The following is a 26,235-nucleotide window of genomic DNA, read 5'->3' as shown; positions in this document are numbered from 1 at the left end:
CCCAGCCCCTCCCCAGTAGGGCCCTACACGGGGCAGGAAAGGCCTTGGCTCTGCTCAGGAATAACAAGAACACCTCTCTATCATCAACACAAACCCAAACACAGCCCCACATCAGCCACTGGGAAGAAAAGAACCTCCAGCCCAGCCCAGCACACCTTTACAGATGCAGACAATGCTTTAGTACTTTAATATGTCCATTTATTAAACAGGAAGTCCTTCACAAATGATTCCATACTATATTGATTGGGTTAAGTGTTAGAAAACTACCATTTTCCCTACATACAAAAATACAGACTTTTACCACTATGAAGAATGATCAGAAGAGTACCATGAAAACCCAAATCTTCCAAGACCAGAAAGAAAAGACAGAAAGACAACTAAAAAAAAAAATTTACAAAAAGTATTGTGCCCATATACAAAAGACTGGGAAACCAAAATGACATTTAAAACTGATAAATACACCATTTAAATTATGCTATAACAGAATGGATTTTAAAAACAGGACTGCTTTCTGTATTGCAAGACATTACAATTCTCCAGCTTGTGTTTTTCATTAGCAGACACCAACAGAAAGAAACACCAACAGACTGAAAAATTGTTACTGGCGTAGGAACAAGGTGGAGGTTCTGTTTTCCTGTACTGAGATTGGTCAAGCATCGAGAGAACAACTTTCACACACAGAGCTGGAAGATGCTGCACTTCCACTGGGCACAGAGGGCACAGCTGGAGGCACCACTGTGGCAAACAGCTGCTTCACCAGCTGGCCAAGTGGTCCTGGAGAACCTCCAGAACTCACCAAAGCAGTGGGAAATCCCCCAGGGCTGTAAACTGTCCCTGTGTGAACATGTGCTAACCTGTGATATCCTGAAGTCCTCGCTCAGGAGAAAGGGACCCCTGAGCTGCAGCCCCCCAGGCCAAGGGGACCTGCCCAGGGCCAGACACCAGGCAGTGCTGCACAGGCACCCAGAGTGGGCAGTGAGAGCTGCTGGGACTCCATAGGACAGGTTCTACTGCCACAGCAAAGCACCAAGGGTGTTACACAGCACATCGTGCTCACATGGGAACAGGAAAACTGCATCCCCTCTGCTCAGGCCAGAAAGTGGAACCTGCTATCTCAGCCAATCCTTCCGAGCTGTTTGCAATTATAGATCTGTCAGGACAGCACCTACAGCCCTGGCATAACCTTCTGGTCAGGCCTGGATGCTCCTCAGGTGCCATAAACCATGACTTGTTAGCCAGGAGAATGTTGAGGCTGGGCCTGCAGTGTTCCTGCAGAGGACCCAGGATCAGTCCCAGGGACAGAGATTTCCCACCCTGAGCATCTCTCCCAGGTCTCAAGGACAGAATCTGGAGCACCTTCCACCTCCAGCAGCCACGTGCCTGATCTCCACCCCCAGTGCAGCCAGGGCAGGGCAGGGCAAAGGGACACCCTGGCATCAGAGTCCCTGGCAGTGCCCAGGGGGAAGGAACGAGCAGCAGCCACGGACTGGGGTGGTGGGAACAAAGCACAGGGAAGGCAGAGATGCATCAGGGACTCACGGTACAAAAATAGTGCTGACTGGTTCAATAAATTTACATCTCTATTTCTGTGAGTGACAAGTGTTTACACCAGACACGGAAGGCACCCCAGGTGAAGCAGTTTTTCGGTATTTGTTTACAATTCTGTGAAAAGACGTACAAAGTGTCAACTTTCAAATCAAAATCGAGCGTTATAATGAGAAATAAATACATACTTTACTATTTTATTGTGGGTTCCTGAACCCTTACAAACTTCAACATATACAAATAGTTTCAAAATGACACTAACACAGAAGAGAGTAAGTCTAGACAGATATAATGATCAGCTAAGTCATTCGTTATGTCATAAATGTTGTGCCTAAAGTACAGAAATCATTTTAAAATGCAATCGATTGGCCACAATATATAAACCAAAATATTTCCTTACTCCAGAACTGTGATGAATGAGTTAAAGCTGGATGATCTGTAGTGCTAAGATACACTCTCCCTCCACAATATCTAACAAGTAGAAACCAGTAAACATTCAAGATTAAAGTATAAACAGTAGAAAAATGAAGGTAGCAATTGTTGTAATAAAAGGGTGCCAGAACCACTTAAACCAGTAGACATCAGGACAGATGTAACATTACTAAAAGTATTTAGACAGTACTACTTTTGGGATTAAAAGGTTACCAAAAGTGGTAAATCAGCCTAGTTCAGAGAGGGTGTTTTCTTTCAAACACATGAAGGTTTTAATTAAATATGTCTATTGAGACATTTGTCCAAAACAATACAATACCCTGAAATTTCCTGTACTCCACACAATAGCCTGGGACAGTCAGAAGAGGCAGATGGTCATATTCCATTCTGTTACTCACATCCAGATGTTATTAAAACAGCTGTAGGGACCAGCCCCAACCAAAAAATAAGAAACCCCCCCACATACTCTGTTACTACAATCTGGCCACTGCTTTTTGAAATGCTCCTATGTCCTCATCCTGAATCCACGAAATAGTTTCCATATCCTCCCATATATGCTAACTGGCTTTTTAAAGTTTTACCCATGAAGTCCATGGGTAAAAAAAAAAAAAAAACAACAAAAAACCAACATAAAACCTTCATTGTAAACACAAAGCTCTACGTTATAAATATGTCAATCATGGTAACTATGTATATTGTATATAAAATTAAATATCTTCTGTTTGCCAAGTATAATTTAAAAAGGACTATCTGTGGCTAGTTATAAAAAAATATTTATTAACCCATAGAGATTAAAAGGCAATTTAACTAACTCGTCTATCCAGCACATATGAAAGAGCTGTACTGGGATTGTGGATTTACCTAATCACATTCCTATGATAAATAGACAACTTTCATTTCTGGGCATATATAAGAACACTTTTGAAACCTGCATATCCCAAAAGAAAATGAGATTGTGTTGATTAAAGGCTATCAGAAATCACAGTGTAAGCAGATTTTTTAAAGATTATTTTTACCATACAATGGTTAAATTATAGACAGATTTAAAAAAGACAACATAAAAAAAAAGAACCAAAACAAGGAAACCCTTTCAGGTTGGCAGCACCACTCTGACTTGGTCAAACAGATCTATCAAGGTGGCCAAGTTGCTAAGAGGGAAAATGATATACCAGGAAAAAACTCAGAGATTTCCTGAGTATTTGGTTAAAATGAATTTATACAAAAATACAGAGAGGAATATGGCATCATTTCTACAAAGTACTTTCAAACATCCCTCTGATTTTTGTGCTGATTTCAGTACCATTTTTAAATTAAAATCCATGCCCAGGACACCTCTGTCTGCACAGACAGAGCCCTCCTGAGCAAACACCTCTGATCCAAGTCTGCCTCTCCTTTAAGAATTGCAGAAGCATCTTTCCTTCTGCTGTTGGGATTTTTATTGTTCAAATATCACTTTGAAAGGACTGGATTGCTAAGAGTCATTCTCATATCTCATATTCACAATCAGATTGTCCCTACCTTTTCATTTACCCTAAATACCTGCTGAGGATGTTTGGCTCCAGAGCTTCCAGCACAAGAACTGTTCTTTATACTCTTTCATGCACAAAGCTGTTCAGTGTCTCAGCTGAGCAGGACAGAGGATATTATTTTCTACACTATCTGAATTGCTATTAAGTTTGGGGTTGGTTTTTAATTATGCCCTAAAAACTTCCTTATTTTAGATTTTTGGTGAGAGTTTTTCCTCACAAAAGAAAACAAGAAGAAATGTTTACAAAGTTCTCATGAGACAAGAAAACAACAGATATAGAACAAGACTAAGGAAGAGGGGGAAAAGGTTGCATCAATAAAACCACATATTAGGTAAGCATTTGCTGTGCCTGCACATGCCCTAAATAGCACAGAGGTGACAAATACCAAATTCATGTAGGGACAGTAAAGTTCATGAAAAACTAGTGGTTCATTCCCTCCTAACAGTCCCAATGCAGCCTGGAGCTCATCAGTTCTGCTGCTGGGATCCACAGCATGGCAAGAACCCCCACGTGTTAGGAAGGGACAACAGTCATGAGAGAAAGAAAACTAAACTATTATCTCAGGGAAGAGTGGAAACTTTCCCTTCCTCTTTGTGGAATCAACAACGAAACACAGACCAATGGAACAACTCTGAGATGCACAGGGACAGAGCCTGGGAAGCAGCACCACACACTGCCCCTTTCACTGAAATGCTCTGGAAGAGGCACCTTACAGGTGAAGGATGAGGAGCTGCTCCCAGGGCACAGAGCACTGCTGCTGTTGTGCTTCCCAGCACAGAGCCCAGGATGAAATACAGACATGGGAGCTCTGGAGCTGGGACCTTGTCTCCCAAAAAAGGCAGAGAGAGAGAGAATCTCTAATTCTCTCAACCTCTAAGCGTGTGGCTTCTACCAGAAATCCCAAACACATGGAGAACACCAGCTCCCTTCCACAATCCCACGGGAATGGAGAACACTTCCCCAGCACAGCCAGGCTCACAAACCAGCAGAGAAGGAAAGAGCACCAGAGTTACAGGGATGGGGACACTGAGTGCTGCTCCTCCTGACACAGAGACACAACGAGGCTGAACAGGAATTGTTATGAAAGCACTGGATCCATGAGGCACCAATGTACAAATCCAGGGAGTACGGGGGCAGGAGGAAGGAATCAGCTTTACTGAGACTCTTCCCTCAGGAATTCCTGGTGCAGCCTTTGCACAGCACAAGGATGTGTGACCCACGAGCTGAGCCTGACAGAGCTGAGCTGAACACAGAGCAGGAAAACACAGATTCCTGCAGTGCTGTACAACCATTCCTATGCCCTTGCTCCAGTCAGATCCTATTGTTTAATATTCTGATATCTGTGCAGAGGTGGCAAAATTCCCAGTCAGTTCTACACCCAGAAATACAGAGATTCCCTGTCTGAGGGCTGGGTTGGACCAAAGACAACTGATCTGAACCGTTTCAGTCTCAAGCATCCCGTTCCTACAAGGTTCAACTGTTTAGCTCTGATTTAGTTCTATTTACAGTGGGGTTTGAGTCCCTTTATGGAGATAAACAGCACTTTTAAGGATTAAAAAAATCTATCCCTCTGTGCTAGCAATTATAAGCAAGACTAACTGTACAATACTAAAATCATCTTTGGTCCCAAATATAAGGAAATTACAGATTTACAGTTGTTTTTGTTTTACAAAGTGAATCAGTAATTTTAAAATTAATGCTCTGCTAAGCTCAAGTCATGATGGAAATAATGGCATTTTCAGCTGAAGAAAACATGTAAAAGCCCTCAAAGCCATTCCAGTATATTATAATAGGTGCCCAAGGATTACACTTTATTGGAAGTGTAACTGTACCACTCCTGCACTTGTCACTGCAGCTAAAAGGTAACTGTGACCTCACTCCAAGGAAAACTCAGTGAAGTCATCCCTTTTCTAGGCAAGGAAAGGTGCAGGGATTTGAAAGACACCAAATTCCTAAATTTATAGAGGGACAAGGCCTCCCACAGCTCTGCCACAACCAGGATGAGCCCAGGGAGCACAGGGGAGGACCCAGGAATCCTCCATCCCATCACTGCCATCAGCCAGCAAAGGGACAAAAAGCCTTTGCCACACATCCCCCAACTTGTGTTCCTTGATTTCAGGTGGGAGTTCCACTCCAAACACATGGATTTTCTGGAGAAGATATTTTGTATTTAGTAGGTGGTTTTGGTTCACTTTTGGTTTTGGTGGGGGATGTTTTGGGTTGGTTTTTTTTGGTTTTGTTTGGGTTTTTTTACAGTCCTTATACAAACTGCTTTAATGCCAGTTTACAATTCCAGTCCAGGTATGCTGTACTACTTTTAAAAAGGTTCTTCTAGGGTTTTTACTGCCAGTTATTAAAAATTGACCAAATCTCTACACACATAAACTCTCTACAAAAGTATCTCCAAACTCTCCCTGCAAACTGTGCCAGGCAGTGCTGACAAACACAGGGCTGGAACAACTCCACTGGCAATAACAAACTCTTACCACTGAACATGGAACTGGCATTTCCTGCTCAAGGAATGCACAGCAACCCTGGTGAGACACCCCCACAATAAAATGCCTCTGTTCTAAACCCAGCACCAGGCTTAGAGGATTCAATCTTCTTTTAAACTGACCCCTTTGGCATTAACTTCCAACAAAGCACAATAAAATGCTACTACAGAACTGATAAACCACTGCTCACTAAGAAAATGCAAATTTTCTTTAAAACCATCAGTAACTCTGAATTTTAATCTCCATCTTAGCCACCCAAGTGAAATGTATTGCAGATGTCAGTGCACTGAAAATTCAAAGACATCACCTCTGTCACCTTTTTTCCCCACACATCAAGATAAATCTCTGCTCTCAATTTGAACACTGCAGAATTAGGGTCACACCTGTCCCTACCCCAGCTCCCTCCAGCATTAAAAATCCCAGGCACTTCTACTGATCTCCTGGTTGGTGTAACCTGGATTTCATGGTTAAAACACAACCTATTTCTTAAGGCTCCAGGTACCTGCAGTCACCCCCTGCAGAGTACAGCTACATCAGAACACAGATTCAGGCATACATGGCAGACAGTCACTCAGTCCCACTAATCCCATGGATTTTCATATTCCTCACACCAGAAAGGAATTCAGCTCCAGACATCTCCTCCCCCACAATGTCTTCATGTGACATGCAGGCAAGCAAATGCCAAATAATGAATTACATAGACAAAAATACCAAGCAAAGAAACAGAAAAATATCAAGAGACGTCCTCCTAATAATATTATAGTATTATTAGGAACAGAATTTGAGGTTTAAGTAAAGAAAAATGTAATTCATTCACTGGAAGTACAATCAAAATAAGAAAATTTCAGTTAGGTAAAACTATTTCTAAACAAATCAATACAACCATATTATCTTCCAATTAGCTAAATTCATTTTCCAAAGAAACATTTTGGGGAAAAATCTGCAGAAACATCTACTTCAAAAAAAATTAAATCAGGTTTACCTACTACCAATGGTTTTAATTTTAGAACCACCATCCTTCCAAAAAGAAATATTTCTCTTACATGAATCACAACTTTGCAACCTTAGAAACACTTTATAAGCACATAATTTTTTGCTAGTTCTTGCTTACCCTGGGCTTGGAGAGAAAGCAAGTTCTAGCAAGAACTTCTAGAAATGTTGAACCTTAAAATAAAAAAAAAGGGGGGCAAAAAAAAAAAAGCCATAGCTGGAATTAAGTCTATTGGATGACAACCCTTTCTTTCTCTACTGTGTCCTTCAAACCCCTTTTCTCCACCTGTCTCCCATTTTGGAATGAAGAAGAGAACATATCCCACCGTTAGCACAGAACCACCTCCTTGCACTGGTGCATCCCAAGGACCCCCAGCAACTGCACACGAGTTCAGAGCTGGCCAGGGGCACACAGGAACTGCAGTGGGCACAGGACCCACCCCAAACACACAGGAACTGCAGTGGGCACAGGACCCACCCCAAACACACAGGAACTGCAGTGGGCACAGGACCCACCCCAAACACACAGGAACTGCAGTGGGCACAGGACCCACCCCAAACACACAGGAACTGCAGTGGGCACAGGACCCACCCCAAGCACTGGGAATGCTTTCCAGCTCCTGCAGCCGAGTGTGCCACGGGAGCTCCTGCGGATGGGGCTCTGTGGGGATGGGCAGACACAGTTTGCTGGACAGGGGATGTGGTTGAAGTTATTGCTGTTTGCCCCTCACCTCCTCCTGGGGGTCTGGAATCACTTCTGGTGGGTTCCTCTCCCGTGTGAGCCAAGCCAGGCGTGCTGGGGGGGCTGGTCCCCAGTGTTTGCGGCGGATGAAGAACACGGATCTCCAGAGAGGGAAGGAAACCACTGTGCAGTCAATCCAGAACAGTAACATACTTCAAAACATATATATAAAATATATTATATAAGCTATATAATATATGCATATACATATGTAGAGATCTCGAACGGATCTTCCTTTTGAATGACCATTTCCTGCCTCCAGCCAACAGCTCCTGACTCGACAGCACACACAGGGCTGGGCATCCTCTGCCACCCTCTGATCTTCCTTTTCCTCCGTAAATAAAGAAAAATCCCTTGTTCCACGAGGGAGTCAAGCACTCGTGTTCCCTTTGCAGTCCCCTGGAAGGCCTGTCACGCGTCCAGGCGCTGGATCTCGGGGCGATGAACGACCTCCCTGGACTCTGTCCGAGCACGGATGTAGTCGCTGGTCTGTCGGCTGCTCTGCTGCCTGTTCACTCGCCACTTCCTAACAGCCAGGAACGTGTTCACAGCATACACTGCCATTGCCAGGAAACCAAACACCTACAGCAAGGACAAAGAGTTGTCAAAGATGCTTTTTGAGAACAAGAAGAAAAGCAGTTTCCCAACAAAGTCCTCAGCAGTTTAGTTTTCTGCATTATCTGCACTGACAAATCCTCACGGCCTGCAAAATTGATGCTTTTCTTCTTCAGTGGACTAGAGAATCTGCCAAAGTGACTAAGATCAAGGATCCCAGGAAACAAAGTTCCCCTGACTACCAACATGACAATTAAATCCTGGAGGAAGACCCTCTTGTAAAGGAAGCAGTTCTTCATCCAACAGCTCATTCCTGAGGGTGCACAACAGTGAGGGAATGACAGGAGGTGACCAGTCCAGGCCACTGGCCTGGAGAAGGAGCTGCCCTGCAGTTCTTCCTTTATGCTTCTGCAGAACTGATGTATGATTTTCAAAACCAGGTTTGAAAAGAAAATTAAAAAGCTTGCCATCTCAAGCACAAAATTAACTTGCTTGAACTGACTGCTGTAGATTTAAAACCTTGAAGGGCTTCTATACTCACTCCACAAAACAAAAAATCATCTGTAGTGAGCAAATACTCAGCAAATTATGTGTAAACAACTGCAACTTCTTCTGAATTTTTGGGTCTATCTTTTCCATAGGCTTAAAAAACAGAGCAGGATCATCTAAGCTGGCTACAGAGAAAGAAGCAAGGCCAGTTCAACTGTAAAGTGTTCTCTGCAAGCCATTGTTCTGTTTGTTCTTGCCTCAAGCCTTAAGATAAACAGCTCAAAGGACGTTAATACTCTTAAAATAAGAATTATCTTATAGCAAACTGTAAAATTAGAAGTTAATTGTGACGGCAAAGGCAACAGGTGTATTCAATTAATGAGTAAAAGTTAATCTTTAGTTTTGATATGAGTTAGATATAAAGAAGTTCAAATTCTTACCACAGCAGCAATTTCTGCTCCAGTTTTATGGTTTAAAGCAGCAAGTACTACAGAGGCAATGAAAAAGAAGAAAGTGCTGAGTCCAGTGTTGACCAGATCCTAAAAAAATAAATTCATTAGCATTACTAAATGATAATTCTTGGCTTCCTTTTATTAGAAGTGACAACACAGAAGGGTAGAACAAGAACCAGAGCAATGCCTCCTCACTTTCTATGGAGTTGATCACTTGTACAAAAGAAGGCCAAGATTACTGCCCAGGATCAGTGTGCACTGGGCTGTGACCTGAGACACACAGCAGCAGGGCAGCCTCTGCACACATCATTCCATCTCTGCTGGGTTCATACCAAAGGACTGGCAGCATAAAGAATGACTAAAGCTGTTCTACCTCAGCTGGCACTGAAGTAACCTGAATGTCAAACTTGAGCACTCCAGGAACTCCTTGTTCTCTCTCACATCAGCACTCAGGGGCTTTTCTACAAATTTTTGAGCCCTTCACTGTACAAACCTGCACACCCTGTGCCATTTCTGTGAGTAACAGCTGCCTGCATTGTAAGAATACACAGATCTTTACTATTCACTGCCTAAAACTGATGTTTCAAGCAGACACTTTAGAACATATGCACAGCAACACATTCAGAAAACTCTTGTTTTGCTCCAAGCAGAGAAGAACAACTTGCTACACACAATTCAGTGATCCACGTGCTGCACATGTCACTGGTGCTCAGGTGATTATGCCACCATGCCTTACATAAAACAGGCTCATTAACAGAAGGAAGAATTCTGAATGGCAGCTCTTAGCACAATAATAATTATACCATACAAGACTTACCTGATTAGATTTGAGAAAAAAAAATTCAAGGGTTTAAGATAATAGCAGAAACACAGTGGAGATCCATTAGGGAATGTTCAGTGTGTTACTCAGGGCATCTTTCACAAGTTTAAAACATTTGGTCTGGATGGACACTGCACTATCTGCACACTGCCATTAAACTGGGAATACCACTCCCAAACCACAACACAAGAATACCATGGGAATGGAATAACAGGTGAGGTCGGGGTGGAGGAACCAAGAAATGGCAGTTGAGCACAAACATCCTGGAGGAACATGAAATTAGGGAGAAGTGAATATTATCAGAGCCAAAAGGGATGGAAAGAGAACCTGTACACAAGACTGCGGGGCAACTTACAGGCCTGAGTTAAAGAAAAAACCCAAACACACAACAAAACCACACTGAACATGCCAACTCCCACCATAAAATGAAAAAAATCACATTAATTACAATCCAAGGACAAATTGTTTTACTTGACTCCCTTCTCACACATGCAAGGCAGGTTCACTTCCTGATCCTGCTCCTTCACTTACTCATGGTTTTTTATCATTTTAGAAGTCAGGCTAGAAGACTGAAGACATAAATCTAAACTTATTCCCTGGGTATGAATCCATGGCTGTGTTCCAGTTACACGGCACAAAGACTTGGAAAAGCCCAATGTCAACCAGCCACTCCCAAAACACCCGTTTTTCCAGCCATGATCAGACAATGCTTTAGAAAGTAAGTGCAAAACCTGCAAGTTCCTGGTGCTGTGTTATTCCCAGAGAAAACCATCTATTTGAGGGTACTGGCTCAGCAACAGCTGGTTATCAAAATTCAGTGTACCTGGGGACTGTGTGAGGCATCACTGGGGCCTGATCCTCACTAAAAGGGGGACTTTCCCAAGGAATCAGAGAGGAATCCCTGCTCATTGCTATTCCAACTCACATGTCCAGATGTCATGAGCCCAGCAAGACCCAACCTGTCTTATCAAACAGTAAAGAAACAAAGCAAACTGAGGGTCTCAGAAACTCCAACCAACCTTTTATCCCTGCTCAAGCTTACTGAGGCAGATGTTATCTAGCACTGAAGACACCAAACCAAATTAGAATTTTATCAACTGGTTATGGCACTTTTAATTATATAACTTCTTGTTTGCAGAGATAAAACCTTTACATAAACAGAGGCATTAGAAAACAAATGTCATTTCACAGTTTCTCCAAGTATCCCCTCTGCAGCCCTGAGCTGATGGCTCTAACTGTGCTCCTGCAGCTGCCAACAAGAGCTGTGGTCCTCATCTCACAAACCTTTTTTCCACTAGAGGGAAAGTCTCACTATACACAACAGATTCAGACTCAACAGTATTCAACATTTCCATCAAGTCTCTATGTATGTCACCAAGAATTCTGAAACTAAATACTGAGGAGAGGGCAGCTATGTTCTTCGATAATTAAAAATAATTAATTAGTTCAATTCAGTCAAGCCGCGTATTTTACAACAAAAGTACATTTGGCATCTGCAGGAAAGACCTACAGAATAAAATCCTAGGAAAAAATACCTCAGAACTTAGTAATTACAGTAGGCAAGCATCTTGAGATGTGTTGCCATGACCAAAAAAGGGGGAAAAAAAGCACTTTGTCCACTCCTTTGGACACGAGGAGTGTACAGTGGTAATCTCCCCTTTGCAAGGGACACTGGAATGCTGAGTCCTGCTCCAGTATCCATAATTTTAAAAGAATGTTGAAAAATTGGACAGAGTGCAGAGAAAAGCCACAGAAGTTATTTGAAAGGAGGAGAAAATTTCTCACAATTTCAAAAGAAAATATGTGAATGTTGAGTATTTGAATGTTAAAGGAAGAATCCAGTGTTCAAATAATCAAAAAATACAAGCTGTTTTCAAAGCTTAACATCAAACAGCACAACAAAATTAACAGCATAACAAAATTAAGAGCTGCAAAGTTAAGGCATAAGTCATGTTCAAAATGAAGTGAGTTTTAATTTAAGGGAGCAAACCAACAGAACAAGCAGCCAAAGACATGCTTAATATTCTACCTTTTCACTTCTAATCCAGATTGTGTTTTTTCAGAGCCATATTTTGGGCTTTCTTAGTATCATATTTAAAGGCCAAGTGGATGACACATAATGCTGCATGATTTATGATTTATGAGCTCAGATATGTTTATTAATTAACCCTGATGACCTCTAACTTTTTGAGTCTGTCGGCCTGATCACCTTTCCAAAGCATGAGCAAGATGACCAGGCCTCCCCACAACACAACACACATTGTGACCCATCTCCAGGCTACAAACTGACCTGAAGGCTTCTTTGAGAAGTCTGAGATACTGCAGAATATAAAATATATAAAATACTGAATATAAAATGCTTTTTCTAATGTACTTTGATATAAGTACATTAGAAACTTGTCATCATCACTGGCATTGTGTTTGATGGTACTTTTTACATAAGAATAAAGTTTGTCCTTGCAAAGAATTCAACAATGCAAATCTAAAGAACTGATCTTGAGGCTCCAATTTATTCATATCTGCAACTCCATTTTTCCTATTAAGGTCAAACCTTTTTAATGCAATTAACAACTGATTCACATTTGCACAATAAGGCTGGTTTCTTAAAAAGCTCAAACCAGTATGATCTTTTATATCCACAGATCAGATTGTTTAGAGCTTGAGGAGCAATGACACTTACCAGCAACACTGTCCTACAGACATATAATGGGAACATCACAGATGCAAATTTCAGGGGAGGTTTTTAATCCAAGATTTGAGCAGAAAGATAAGAAAAGGAAAAAAAAAAACCCACAATGGTTTTGGACAAAGTCAGAGCAGAAACAAAAGAAAACAAACTACAGCAAGAATTCAAGAAGTAAAGGACACTCCTTTTTTCCACGTAAGAGAAAATGAACAATCGTGACAATAAGAAGAATAAACTAATTGAAAAAAGATGAGCTGTTTCAAATCTGGCCACGATGTAGCTGAAGTTCTTGCTATTATATTTATAGACAAAGTAAAACCACATCACAGAGGTAGAAGAATTTCTGCTGAAATTGCAGCAACCTCATGAGACAGTGTGCTGTGCCATGGAACACTGTGCAGAGCTGCCAGCCACAACACAATCAGACCCAGGAGCTGAATCAAAGCCACTCCAGGCTGCTCCTGCTCCCTTTCTCCTGTCCCAAATGATCTCAAAGGAACAACTCACTTGCAAGTCCCAGAATCACAGAATCACCGAGGCTGGAACAGAGCTCAAGATCATCGAGTCCCATCTGAGTCATTCTGTCCACTCAGCAAGGTCCTGTCAGGCCAAAGGAGGGATCCACAGCCCTATATCTGGTGTCTGTCCCACTCAGAAGGAGCACAAGGCAGAGGAGAGGTCATCACTTGTGGATGAAGATGGGCTGATGCCAAGGTAAGCGTTTTATGCTAAAAACCAGGATGCTTTTGTTCTGCTGTAAAGGGGGGAGACTCCATTCTGTGAGTCTGTGGCCATCCTACATTCTTTCATTTTTAGGGATCTGGGTAGCTTTGGTTCCTGATCAATGAGGATGGAAAAGAGGAATTGGTGCTAAGAACTTAACAGACCTGAAGAGCCTCATTAGGTAACTTATGAAACCCAAGGCACCTCAGCTTTGAAAGCTTCTGCTCAGCCTTCCAGGCTGGTGCTTCACCAGGAAGGGGCTCTGATGCTCAGAGGCTCCAGTAATACCCACATGGCTTTATCCACAGCTCCCCATGGCTTCACACACACAAACTTTTCAGAAATATTCAATAACAATGCATGCTCTGCCTTTGTATTCTGTATTTTGTGGTGAAATAAGCAACCGGGCACTATTTAAAAGGCAGAAAGTGCCATATTGCAACTTGTAGACACAAAAATATGTCATTTAAACTGGTGGCTGCTTTTGTCATTTGCCTTCTGAAATCCAAAAGTGTACATTTAGATGGAGTTTAAAGCAGCTAAATCAATGTAATCTGGAAAAGAAGCCTGCACATTTCAGCAGCCTGATTGTGCCACAGAAGGTGTCCAGGTTATCTTCCACAGCAGAGCCCAAAGCAACATTTCCTTTTAGTTCTGTTTGGGTTTGGTGGTTTGTTTTTCAGTTGGCAGGGGAAGGAAGGGGGAGTGTGGTTATGAATTTTTAATATTTTTTTTTTGTACAATGCCCCTCATTTTTCCTCCAACCACTGCTTTACTTGCAAGGTTTGGGAACTTCCCCCTTGCTTCTATAGAAGTTTTCAGGTTGAAGGTCACAAACACACCAGTCAGTCCTCTAAACCAATCACTTCTGGTCAAACTCTCACAATTTTGCTCTGAAATCATATTATTAAACACTTTTTGAGTATTTTGCACTTCAATTAAAAATTAAAACATGGTTCCTTGAACAAAAATAAGTCCTAGGTAGAAAGAACCAAATTAACAGTATGAGCATGAATTCCCATCTCCTTTTTTCCTTATTTATTTAGGCTTACCCAGCTGTGGGAGCCTGTGTTGAAGCACAGTAATCCTGAGCAATAATCCAGAGGAAATTAATTTTGGCAATTTTTTAAAATTTATAAAATATGCATTTTTGTCCTCAATAGGTATTGCTATTTTGACAGCAGTAAACAGAGAGGTCAAGGGTGACTTACTTAATTTTTCATTCAACAGCTAAGCAAGCCAAAGCAAGTTGTTTTTTTCAAAACAGAAGGGGAAAAAAATAAATTAAAAATAAAAATCTAAATCAAGATTGTCCTGTGAAGGCCCATGAACTACAGCTTTGTGATTCCACCTTCCAGAGCCAAGGCTGGCAGGAGACACTTTGTCATTCTGGCACCACGGGGAATTCTATGCCAACTCCTTCAAGTGTCAGTGCTTGCACACAAGGTTTCACTGCTGCAACAACAGCAAAAAACAACCCTGCAGAGATGATGAAATGGTTCTGAGGCAGCACACAACAGCAGGACTGCTCTGTGTGTTCCCACACACACACACCTGGGTCCCTGGGCACCCTCCCTGCACTGAGTCCAGCCCAACAGCCCAGCAGAACTCCCATTTTGTGCTGGGCCCACTTTAGGCCTCACTTTTGAGGCTGAAATGCTCTCTACATTCACACCAAATACACCACCTGAGTTCCAGTGAGTGCTTCAGAAAAAAAGAAAAACGAAAAAACAAAATTAAAAAATCAATGGTAAGAAATCTCTGGGAAGATGTTTTTTTTTCCCCTTACACACAAATAGTTCATTGCACTGGCTGATCCTGCAGGGCCAGCTCGTGCACACAGCTTGGCTGCCACTTCTTAAGCTCTCCCTGCAGATCAGATGAGATTCAAAGAGTGAATTTTAGAGAGAACAGATCATTTAGCCAAAGCCAAAATTACATCAAACGTTCAGTTTTTAGTTACCAGCTGAGTAACTGGTTAAGCAGGAGCCTCTGCTGTGCTGTGCTCTCCATTCCCCTGACCCCTGTCTCCCTGCAGAATAGGCTCCCTTTGAGCATCAAGGAAATGGAAATTTCCACTGACAGGTTCCCCAGCTTTTGCATTTTTGCATAACATTGACAGTGCTGCACAACACAGACAAGTGACTGTTCTTTCATCTTCCTGAACAAACCAGCCTCTTTCCAACATACCCAAGCAAGGCTCTTTTCTGGCCTCAGCATCTCCAGGTTTCTTGCATGTTTGCCTCAGGAAAATAGGAAAATCACTGGCAAGTCTCTAATTAGGATCAAAACAATCTCTCTTCCCCAAATGGCTAAAAATATGTGTTTAAAAAAAATAGTAAATTTGCCTGTCTGTTAGAGGATCATATACAGATCCATGTTTTCATTCCAACAGTGGGCATCAGGCAATATCCACAAGGCATCAGAAAGAATTCTAATTTTACTCAACTTTTAAAGGAAACAATCCTGTGTTGGACAATGGCAGTTGATGGCCACATACTTTCTAATATGTAGGACCATTTGAAAGCAAATAGTTTCAAATGGTTCCTAGGAATAAGTGTTGTTTCAAAAGAAATAAGTGTTCCTAAATTCAAGACTATTAAATTCCTTCAGGCACTGTAACAGCCTCTTCTCACACAGCTTCTAAAAGCAATGTTTGAGACTTTCCATTACAAAGTCAAATATATTTTTAAAAGCATGTATGTTGATGAATTTATACACAAGCAGGAGTGACTTCCTCCTAAAGCATTCAAAGTCTTGTTCAGAAAGCAACTCCTGCAGTAACTGTGCCACAGACAGAGGCTGCAAATTTATAAAAGTAACCATCAAACACAGGAAAGGAATAAATAATGCCAGAAGCAAATGTATGAATATACATCTAAATTGTAAAGAATAAAATGCCAAAATAAGTAAAAACAAACAAACAAAAAATCAGTCACAACCCTACATTCTTAAATTTCCTACTAACTTGGCCGAAGTGATCTCCCACAGCAGCCTCTGAGCTCACATTCCATATGTTCAACAGCAGAGCTGCTGCAGAATCACAGAATGGTCCTTAATCCTTCTGATTAATGAAGATATTCCTTCACTCCTGGCAGAGTAACAGTCCTGTCACACAAGTGATTGTTAAATCAGTAAGAAATACAGGAAGAAGGATGCTCTCATCAGTTACTGGAAGACACAAGCTTCCAGTTCCCTTCTCACTGCTGGTGGACAGCTTTGGTATCATGATGAAAGAAGCATTTCACCTTCACTAGTTCATAAAAGATTGAGACCTGCAAGACTGTGACAATTCCCTTCCACATCTGTGGATCTGGGAATATGAACTAAAGCAAAGGCCTTTGCAGTGTGTTCCATGTGCTCTTTGGGTTGAACTCTGACTGTGCTGCTTAGGCAGAGCATGACCACTGCCCCAAACCCAAAATACTCTTTTAAAACAAAGGGGAAAAAAAAGAAAAAGAAAAACTCCAACTGGTTGGATTTTTAAGCCCTCCTTTCCCTAAAAATCTCCTAACAGAGTGCTATGCAGAAACAGGTAACACTACCTCAGAGTGACAATTCTTGCCTCTCAAGTACCATCAGAAGTCAGAGAGGTTGGAAGGACCTACCAGTGACACACAGGGATCTGCTGCATCCTCTGAGGAGAGAGGCCCAGAGCTGCATTTAGGCTGCTGCACTCAAGGATGTCCCACACATTGCCAGATGTGGTGGGCACTAACTGTCCCACAGGGATCCACAACAGAGCCACAGGTACAGCTACAGAACCAAGGGTGTGAGAAGTCACTGAACATCCAGAGACACAGCTCCAGCTCCTGCATGGACACCACACACCCCACTCCTGGGGGCACATCCAGAGACACAGCTCCAGCTCCTGCATGGACACCACACACCCCACTCCTGGGGCACATCCAGTGATACAGCTCCAGCTCCTGCATGGACACTGCACACCCCACTCCTGGGGCACATCCAGAGACACAGCTCCAGCTCCTGCATGGACACCACACACCCCACTCCTGGGGGCACTGAAAAGGTCTTGGTCAAACTCACTTTGCACATAAGCCAGGTATGTATTCCCTGTGGATCCACTCCCATCACACCAACAAGAACAGTATGGGTTTATGGACACTGCTGCACTTACACACACTTGTTCTGCTCCTGAAAATCCTACCAGCATGTCCAGAACTTTTGCCATAAAAGATGGTCTGCAGTAGTTGCTGTGATGCTCATGGCACACCCAGGCTGGCAACAGAAACACAGAGCACCTCCTCCCTGCTGCTCTTCAGCTTGGCTGCAAAGGTCTGTGGTGCCAACAGAGGCAGAATGAAAACCAAAGGAACAAGGGCAAGACAACCCAGGAACATTCCAGGGGTTCCACTGGTTTTGCTTTGCAAGCCACCTGGATCTGCCCCACCTACAGCCCCCAGTTACAGCTCTCAGCCCATCTGATCTATACACCAAGACTCTTAGGAGTTCATCAATAGATTATGCAGCCCTAGAGCACAAAGGATCATTTAATTTCACATTCCACTCTCATTTTAGACAAGTCATTCAGGCTTAGAAATGAAGCAAATTGCAACATTAATAAATTACATTAAAAAAATTAACAAAAAAAATCACACAGAAGCCTAAAAATGTCTGAGATGCTAACAGTATTTATATAATTACTGTTATAAAATAAAACATTGGCACAACTGTATCTATACTGTCCAGAGAAGTTGATATATTGTCCTTGAAGCTGACTGATCTTTTGCTAGAGTGACTTAACATGTTGATTTTGTGACCTGTGTTTATGCAACCCAATCTGAAAGTTTAACTCCTAATACAGCATGAAAATAGAGACTTGTACGACAGGAATGTGCACTGCCAGCAGTTCTCCTCCTCAGCCTCCTCAGATCTGAGGACACATTAAGCATTGGCAGTCAATGTTTAATAGTCATGTGTGTAAGCAATTCAAAACACCTGATTTTCACAGAAAGCACATCATTTTCTACACTCCTGCCCGATGATTGTATTAATCTGTGTAAGAAAATATATGTAGCACATTTGTCCTAATATAAAAAAACCCCTAGGTTAAGAGAACAACAGGCTACTGTAAATACAGCATCTGTCAAAGTTAAATAACCACAGGCTGCATTTTTATCCACTTCATCCACAAAGGATAATTGCTGGCAGTTGCAGGAAGTTTTTCCTTCCAAAGAGAATCTACCAGAAGTCAATTTTAGTTCTATTTAGTGTAGTTTAATCTTGCTACATTTCAAAGCTCATGCTGCTGTTGGATTCAAAATAAATCTAAGTACAATGCATACTTTACTCAGCACAAAGGACACTCACACACAACCTTAAGCAACGGCTAAAAGTAAAGTTCAAAGACCAAACTCAAGCCAGACTTGCAGCTATTTTTAACAGAGTGAAGTGGAGGAACTTACAGTGAGATTCCAGTTGATCTGTGGTATCCTCGTGTGAAGGTTCAGGCTGAAGAGAAGCAGGAGAGCCCCGGTGACCACGAGGGCACTGCAGCTCACAAACTCAAAGAAGTACAGGCCCTCGCAGGGGGAGCACTCCATGATGGTCTCGATGCAGATGAACGCTGTCAGAGCCAAAACCTGGGAAGGAAAACAAGGGGAAAAAAATAAATAGATTTCCGCGTTCTGAAAGTAGCCACAAGTATTCCTGAAATTTCCATTGGGAACACCATCAGCTTGCACTCAGGAATGCATGATTTTAGTTTACAACAGGGCACTGTCTAAGGAGCAGAAACAAAAGCAAATCAGTGCACGACTCTGGGGGTTTGTCCTGTTCAACAAAGGGCATTTTAGCAAAATTAACAAGGAGTCAAAACATCAAAATGGCCAAGACACCCCAAAAAGCAGGAAACCCCTTCAGGCCACTGGCTCAACATGCAAACAGCACCTCAAACATTTTATTCCATTTTCCACTCGTGATATGCTGTTCCAGAACTGGAAGATGGAATGCATTTGTCTACTGGGCCAACCTCAAGCACAATTACATAATATCAATGTCATGTGATTGTGAAAGACATTTCAATGAAGATATTTCTTATAATTCACTACCAGCTGAGATCTAAATCAATTCCAAATAGAACAGATTCAGGATCTCCACCAGTCTCCAAAAATGCCTGCCTTTTTCAAGTTTATCATCATCAGTATGCTGTATTTCATATAAAAACATGTTTTATCATTCCCTTATACAACAATAAAACAAGCAGCTCATAGAGGAAGGAAAACCTCCTAGGGCTGCAAACACAAACATGTAACTGGGATAATGGTTGGTGACACTAAATTCAGGAGATATCTTGGCAGAGTTGACACATGCAGACTTTGACAAGACAAGAGTTTAATTCACCATTTAGGATAAAATGCAAACTCACTATACTTTAAAAAAGTCTGCCCAGTGAACAAAACTAAACTATATAAAAATAAAACCTCAATACGAGCTACCACTGAGAGCCACCCCAGAGACACCATGAGATCCCCCTGAGAGCACCACAGAGCACACAACTCACACAGTCTGGGTCAGTCCTCCTGAAATACAACTGGGAGAACAAAAACAGTGCCACGGATGGTTTGGGTTTATTGTTTGGGTTTGGTTTTTTTTTTTCATTTTCTAGGGCAAGCAAAGAAGTCCTTCAGACTGTTTTGCTCTGGGTTTCAGGACAACCACTCCAACCCACCCACTTACATTTTTCAGAAAGAATTCTCTTCTTGCTCTGCCACAATATTCTAATGAGGCTGGAGAAGTCACTTCAAGTTGAGGATGTGAAACAAAAGGAGATGGTTTCCTCAGAGCTAAATATTCCACAATTTAAATGCTTTGTACAAATAAAAGTTTAAAAGATGATAAAAACCATAATAAAAATCAATTTCTGCTAAATCCTTCTTGGCCAATTTCAATGTATGCTTCATCCATTAGTTTGTCTTTGATTCCTATGACAAAACTAACAAAATGAAGATGGATTTTGAAAGAAGTTACAATTTTTGTCACCAACACCAACAGTAATTCTAATTAAAGCATAATATCCCTCCTGCTTCATTTGCCACATACAGTAGCAAATTTAAGTTGAAAAATGGATTAAAACAAAGCAAAACAATTTTAATAAGAAACCTCACACTTGGTTGGAAAGTCTCTCATAGCTCACTGGGCACATGCTCTTGAGGAGAGCACATGCCATACTAATTTCTGTCAGCTAACAGAGCAGGGCAATTCCCATCAAACAAATTCTGAATGTATACCCAGTGAATAAACACTTCAGATTTTAATCTTTGACACTGAATAGCTCCAGAAAAAAAGATCATGCAGTGAAATGGAATATTCAGAAAAGCAGAATCAAAGTCAAAGTATGATTTCAGCAATGACACACATACCAAAAAACCCTCCTGTTCAGAACACAGCCTGATTTTAAAGTATTAGCATGTAATAATATTGGCATGTAATTAGCATATCTGTGAACGCAAGCCTCATGACTAAAGATGACACTGAATACAATTTTCAAAAGGTAAAGCTCTAAAAATCAATCTTAGCAGTTCCAAGCAGGATCAATGTCATGTATTAATGCTAAATATTAGCCAGCAAAACTTGAACTTTCAGATGTTCCAATATAATAAAAGTCTCTATTTTTCTTGCCACTATTTTGGATCTATTATGACACTTGTAAACTTTTTATTCTTTTAGCAGAAATGCTTCTGCAATACTCACTAGAAATACTGTAGGACAAGCCCCAACAATAGTAGGTTCATTATCTCAAAACATGAACAGCTCTGAATTGTGCTGCCAACACGAGGTTGTGTTGGCCAAAATCTCTGGCACCCCAGTGGCTGTGCTGGGCAGCTGGAACTTGGCACGTGGAGTCTCTGCTGTTCTGCTGATAAAAGTCCCACCCTGACTCTTCTCCACACCAGACAGCACAGCTTCTTCAAGGCCAACACACCCATCGTGGCTATCAAAGCTCAAAAAAGATCAAAGGGTTTCTTGCATCCAGCATTAGAAACTAATTATGTGCTGAAGAGGCACTTGGAGCAATGAACTCTAATAATCATGTCATATTTACATATTCCCAGGCTCCGAATTAAGAAATTCCAGAGCAATTCTACCTTTGGAGTTCATTTTATCCCTTAACAAACTATAAACACATTCACCTGTGACACACCCTTGTTGGTTGTGTACACTTAGGTTTGACTTAATTAAACCCTTTCTGATGGAAGTAAAGATGTGCCATGAGTTTAACCACATCCAGCAGCACCAGGGGACAGAGCTCTGGGGTCTGCTGATCTGCTCAGCAGAGGCTGGGAGAAAACCTCACCTCTGCAGTGTGTGCTGGAGATCCTGGCTCCAAACAGAGGCTGTTCTGGAACATGCACAGTGACTGACCCTGCACAGAACATTGTCACCGAGGGCACTGGCACCTGAACCCCTCCTGGTCGGGGGACAGGGAGGGGACAACACTCCCACACACAGTTTGCTTCCAGCACTTCGGTGCTTCAAGTAAGAGTCCAACTAAATGTGTTACTGTTTTTCTTGCAATAAAAATACATCTCACCCCTCTCAAAGATTATCCACCCTGCCAGTGCTACGGTGCTTTCTGTCACCTGCCCATTATTTGTCTTACAACAAAGCTATGCAAAAAAATGAAATCCAAATTAACCACTACATCAGAAAAAAGCTACCCTCTCACAGAAACTTCCCTTTTCCTAATCACAATAAAAATCTCAGTCTTCAAAACAAAATCCTTTCTCTTTGAAACATCAGGATAATCTTGTTCTCCTACACATTTATGAACTTGCCAGCAGCATCCTTCCAATTAACTACAAGTAATACGAATCTGCTATTAAAATATACCAGTTCCACTTTCACTGACCATTCCCTCAAAGATGAATCTAATTTTCTTTTTAATAAAGAAGCAAATCACCCTGAACACATGAAATGAAAGTGAAATACATGGGGTTGATTCTACAACCCCACGACTTACTCAGAGAGCTACAACACTCTGAAGTGTTGTGTAAATGCCACCACTTGAGCCAAAGCAGCTTGTCCAAGGTCACAGCCCAGCCAGTGAGCAAGTTCATTGAAAAAAAAAAGAAAAAAAAAAGAAAAAACAATGTGTTATTTATTTTCTCAGTATTTTTAAATTTATGGAACAAGTAATTTATGAGACAGGGTACACAGATGAGGCAGTGAATTAACACAGTTCTGCCACCCAGATACCCCTTATGACACGGCCACAGCAGACTGAGGTTGCCCACTGCAGACACACCAAAATTCAGGCTAGGGCTCAGCTCCCCCATCCTATTTTCTGAGGGACTTCGGTGCAGGTTCAGTGCTAATTTTCTCCTGTTCCCACACAGATCTTTGTAACTATAATGAAAACACCTTCTTTCTCCCCTATGTTTATCTCCACTCCCTGTCTGACCACCAAACAGGCTCATCTACACACAGCTCACATCTCACCAAGGCTCAAAGAACTAAAAAGTCACTTCTCCAGAGCTTCCTACGCTCTTCCCTCTGCAACACCACACATCCAAGATCAAACTGGTGCCACGCTGGCTACACACACTGCCCTGGGAAGAGCAAGGAAGGACCAGGGCCCTGCAGCCCCCAGGAAGCCCCCACGCTCCATCCAGAGTGGCACTGCCCCGGGTGACAGGCACAGAGCTGCACCACAGACCCCTCCACTGCCAAAGCTCTGCCCTTGCTTTGGAACACTCAAGAAACCAAGATCCAGGATCCTGTGTCTGCCTCCCACCACTGCAGTTCCAACACCAGCTAAAAAAAATCAGAAAACCAAAGAAACAGCATTGTATCAGAGCACAGGCCTCAGCCAACAGCACGCTGGCATTTGTCCAACACGGGAGACAAACCCCCCACTTTCAAATCACACGTCTTTTCATAGTTCAGAGTGATGAGATTTGACAAGTTTTTCCACAAGCAGAAGTTTCAAGGTTGGTTTACCAAGGAAAAACGAGAAGTTGAATGTGGTGGAGGTCTCCTCTTACATGAATTACTGCTCTCTCCCACAAATAACACAGCTACAGCTTTCTCAGGCCCAGGCAACCAAGCTAGTTTTCTCTGATGGATGAAACAAACCTTTTCATCGGTTTTTCTCCACACCAAATACTTAGGAGAGCTTTTTATTTCACCCCAATTCTTCCAGTACCCTAAGATTTGTATAGCACTCTTTTATTACTGTATTTCTCTCTTTAACATTTGCTTTTGGTTTCTCTTCTACTTCCACTCTTCTTGAAGTAACTCCAGTGGATATTGCACCAGAACACAACTTAGTTGTGATGGAAACATCTGCTCACCACCCTGGATGCTCAGCTCCATGCAGAGGCATCCTGGGCTCCCTGCAGTGTCACCTTTGTCCTGAACAAAGAGATGCAGGAGTGTGGTCACCAAAGCAGGACCCCAAAGAACGGGGTAAGCTCAGGATAAGCTGAGCTGGGTGTGCCCAGCATGTGAGTGCAGCTCCAGCTCTGGGACAGAGCAAACACATCCTGCCCTTCATCCACCACCTCCCACCACCACAGAACCAAAGGCAGAAGGAAAAACCTCCAAGTGGAGGAATAAGGATGAGATGTATTTCCCAATAATGACTTTCTGTGCTTTTAGCCTTGAATAAACTGGCAAACTGTCACTCGGTGTCACGTTTGGGATGTCTGGCACTGCCAAGGTAACTCAGGCACAGTGCAAGGCTCTGGCACTTGCATCAAACAGCACTGAGTGCAGCTCACCAGGAGAGAAACAGCCCCTCACTGGAAGGGAGGAAGAGACCACAATTTGGGGCCATGGAATTCCTAAAAGAGAGCCTCTACACTGGGATCCAATGTCCTTAAAGTCAGCCACATTAGACTCCTACCATGACTGTATCCATCTAAGCTTTCCTGCAACTTCCCCTGGAGAAGGGCCCTTAATGAAGAAATCATCTGCCCCAGGGCTCTGTAAATGGCTCATATTTACATCACTTTCTTGGCAACACAGGCACATCAGACATAAAACACCATATCTCCCCAAAATGGAGAAAATGTGTTGTGACAGGCACCAACCCTGAAAAAAGAGCTTTTAGGAGGTTGCTAACGGTGTATTTTTCCTGTCAGAATACCCTGTGTTATATTTTTGAAGAAAATAATCAAAGAACTTTGCACTCAAAAAAAAGACAGTTCTGCAATGAAAACAAAGTAAAAAAATGAGTTTTCCTGTTTATCTAAAACATTACCACAGAAAGCCTTATTGTGTGGTTAAATGACATAATTATGCATGATTTCCAAAAAACCACAGAATGGTCAGCATTTTTTCTGCCTGAAAAACACCCACAGAATTTTAGGAAGAATGTCACACCACCAAGACATTTTTACATCCAGACTGTTTAAATTAATGGTACACCAGAATACACATGCAGAAAATAGGGAAGAAATATATTGCTTTTACACCACTTAAAGTATCTGAAGACATTGGACTTTCTTGAATTAAAATCAAGATTTATTGTTCTCATTTACTTGGCCCAGCAGTCCCAACTTTATGCATGAAACCAAGTGGGTCTCATTCCTTGCAAAGCACACGCATTTCCCACATCTAAAACAGCTGGCACAGATATGAGTATTTGGGATCATATGGCTTAAACACAGTCCTGCTCCTCCTGCAGGAAACCATCCTTTCCCCTAAGCAGGAGAATGACTGATTTCCTGCCTGCTCCTAGTCTGCATCCTCAGGACTAAATGAAATGTGCTATTAACTCTGGTAATAGGACTGCAAGGAGCCTTAAATCACAAAGGAGCATTGAACTTTCCTTACAAGATAGTAAGTTTAGGAAAACAAGGCTTACCAGAGAGGGAAGCTTAAGCACATCCATGATTCAGCACCCTGGATAAACCAAATTGCGCTCTGATGGCACAAATACAACACTGAACAAACCCCCAGAAATTCAACCAGGCCTCTCAGTGCAACTCTCATCCAGTTTTGGTGGTGATGGCAGAAGGAATAGCAAAAAATTTGGATTTTAGTTCTTTGTTGCACCTCTGGTGTCTTATATGTAGCTGCAAAGTGTGCATTATTTCTCAGTTCACATTTGGCTGTAACATGGCAAGACATGTAACATGGCACATTAAATACTGTGGAATCCTTACTAAATTAGCTGATCTTTAGCCACCTCCAGCAGTTTTCTATAAGCCTTGAAAGATTCAGCTACTGCCTGTCAATTTAGGCAAAAGACCAATTCTAAATACAGAACATACTGCTGAGCCCAGAACAGTTTGAGGGGTACTGGGAGGAAGGGTCGTATTTGGGAATGAGGGTAATCAACACTCAAAGCTCACACAAGGGCATGACAGTTGTTTTGAAGCACTAAGGACACCAAAACCGAGCTTATTCTAAAAACCAAAATAATTACCTGGACTGAACTGAACAGAAGAGATTCTCAATTGGCTAAAACAGAAATGCATCAGTTCTAAAAGTGAGCTTAATCACAGGATCTAGAGCAAAAAAAAAAGCTACAGACACAAGGTGGTGACTTATTTCCTGCGAACTGTGCACTAGTGCAGTGTTTCACTTATTGCTTGGACACACTTATACAACATTCTTATCTGCTAGATAAATGTAAAACCAATTGCACTTCAAATATCATTAAACACATGGTAAGTTTTAACAGAAAAAACATAGTTCTTCCTAACAAAAAAACCCCAATCAAACAAACAAAATCCAAACAAAAATCTCACGCTGACTGACATGTATTTCAGGTTTTATCCAACAAGCAGATGACCAAAAGAGCCA

At 41.9% G+C, this 26,235-nt stretch overlaps 1 protein-coding gene across 1 annotated transcript; it reads right to left on the bottom strand.

The window, feature by feature from the left end:
• Positions 1–181: 181 nt before the first annotated feature.
• Positions 182–21,407, bottom strand: CMTM4 (CKLF like MARVEL transmembrane domain containing 4). Its single transcript, XM_029965571.1, has 4 exons — positions 21,372–21,407; positions 18,885–19,061; positions 9,218–9,316; positions 182–8,315 (listed from the first exon to the last, which is right to left on the bottom strand). Exons 1-4 carry the CDS (start codon positions 21,405–21,407, stop codon positions 8,145–8,147), a joined length of 483 nt encoding a protein of 160 aa, XP_029821431.1. The 3' UTR covers positions 182–8,144.
• Between the last annotated feature and the right edge of the window lie 4,828 nt (positions 21,408–26,235).

The sequence above is a fragment of the Manacus vitellinus genome, unplaced genomic scaffold, assembly GCF_001715985.3.
Source record: "Manacus vitellinus isolate BGI_N305 unplaced genomic scaffold, ASM171598v3 scaffold_10_pilon, whole genome shotgun sequence".
Lineage (NCBI taxonomy): Eukaryota > Metazoa > Chordata > Aves > Passeriformes > Pipridae > Manacus > Manacus vitellinus.
The sequence above is the reverse complement of the archived record's forward strand: the minus strand, read 5'-3'. Positions and strand labels throughout refer to the sequence as shown.

Bases quoted from the DNA above. Each gene is read 5' to 3' on its own strand.
- CMTM4 (XM_029965571.1), bottom strand. From the start codon at position 21,407: ATGGGTGTGTTGGCCTTGAAGAAGCTGTGCTGTCTG. The intron at 19,062-21,371 runs GTGTGGAGAAGA...TTTCCTTCCCAG, and splicing joins TGAAGAAGCTGTGCTGTCTG to GTTTTGGCTCTGACAGCGTT. The intron at 8,316-9,217 runs GTAAGAATTTGA...TCCTTGCTGTAG, and splicing joins GAGCAGAAATTGCTGCTGTG to GTGTTTGGTTTCCTGGCAAT.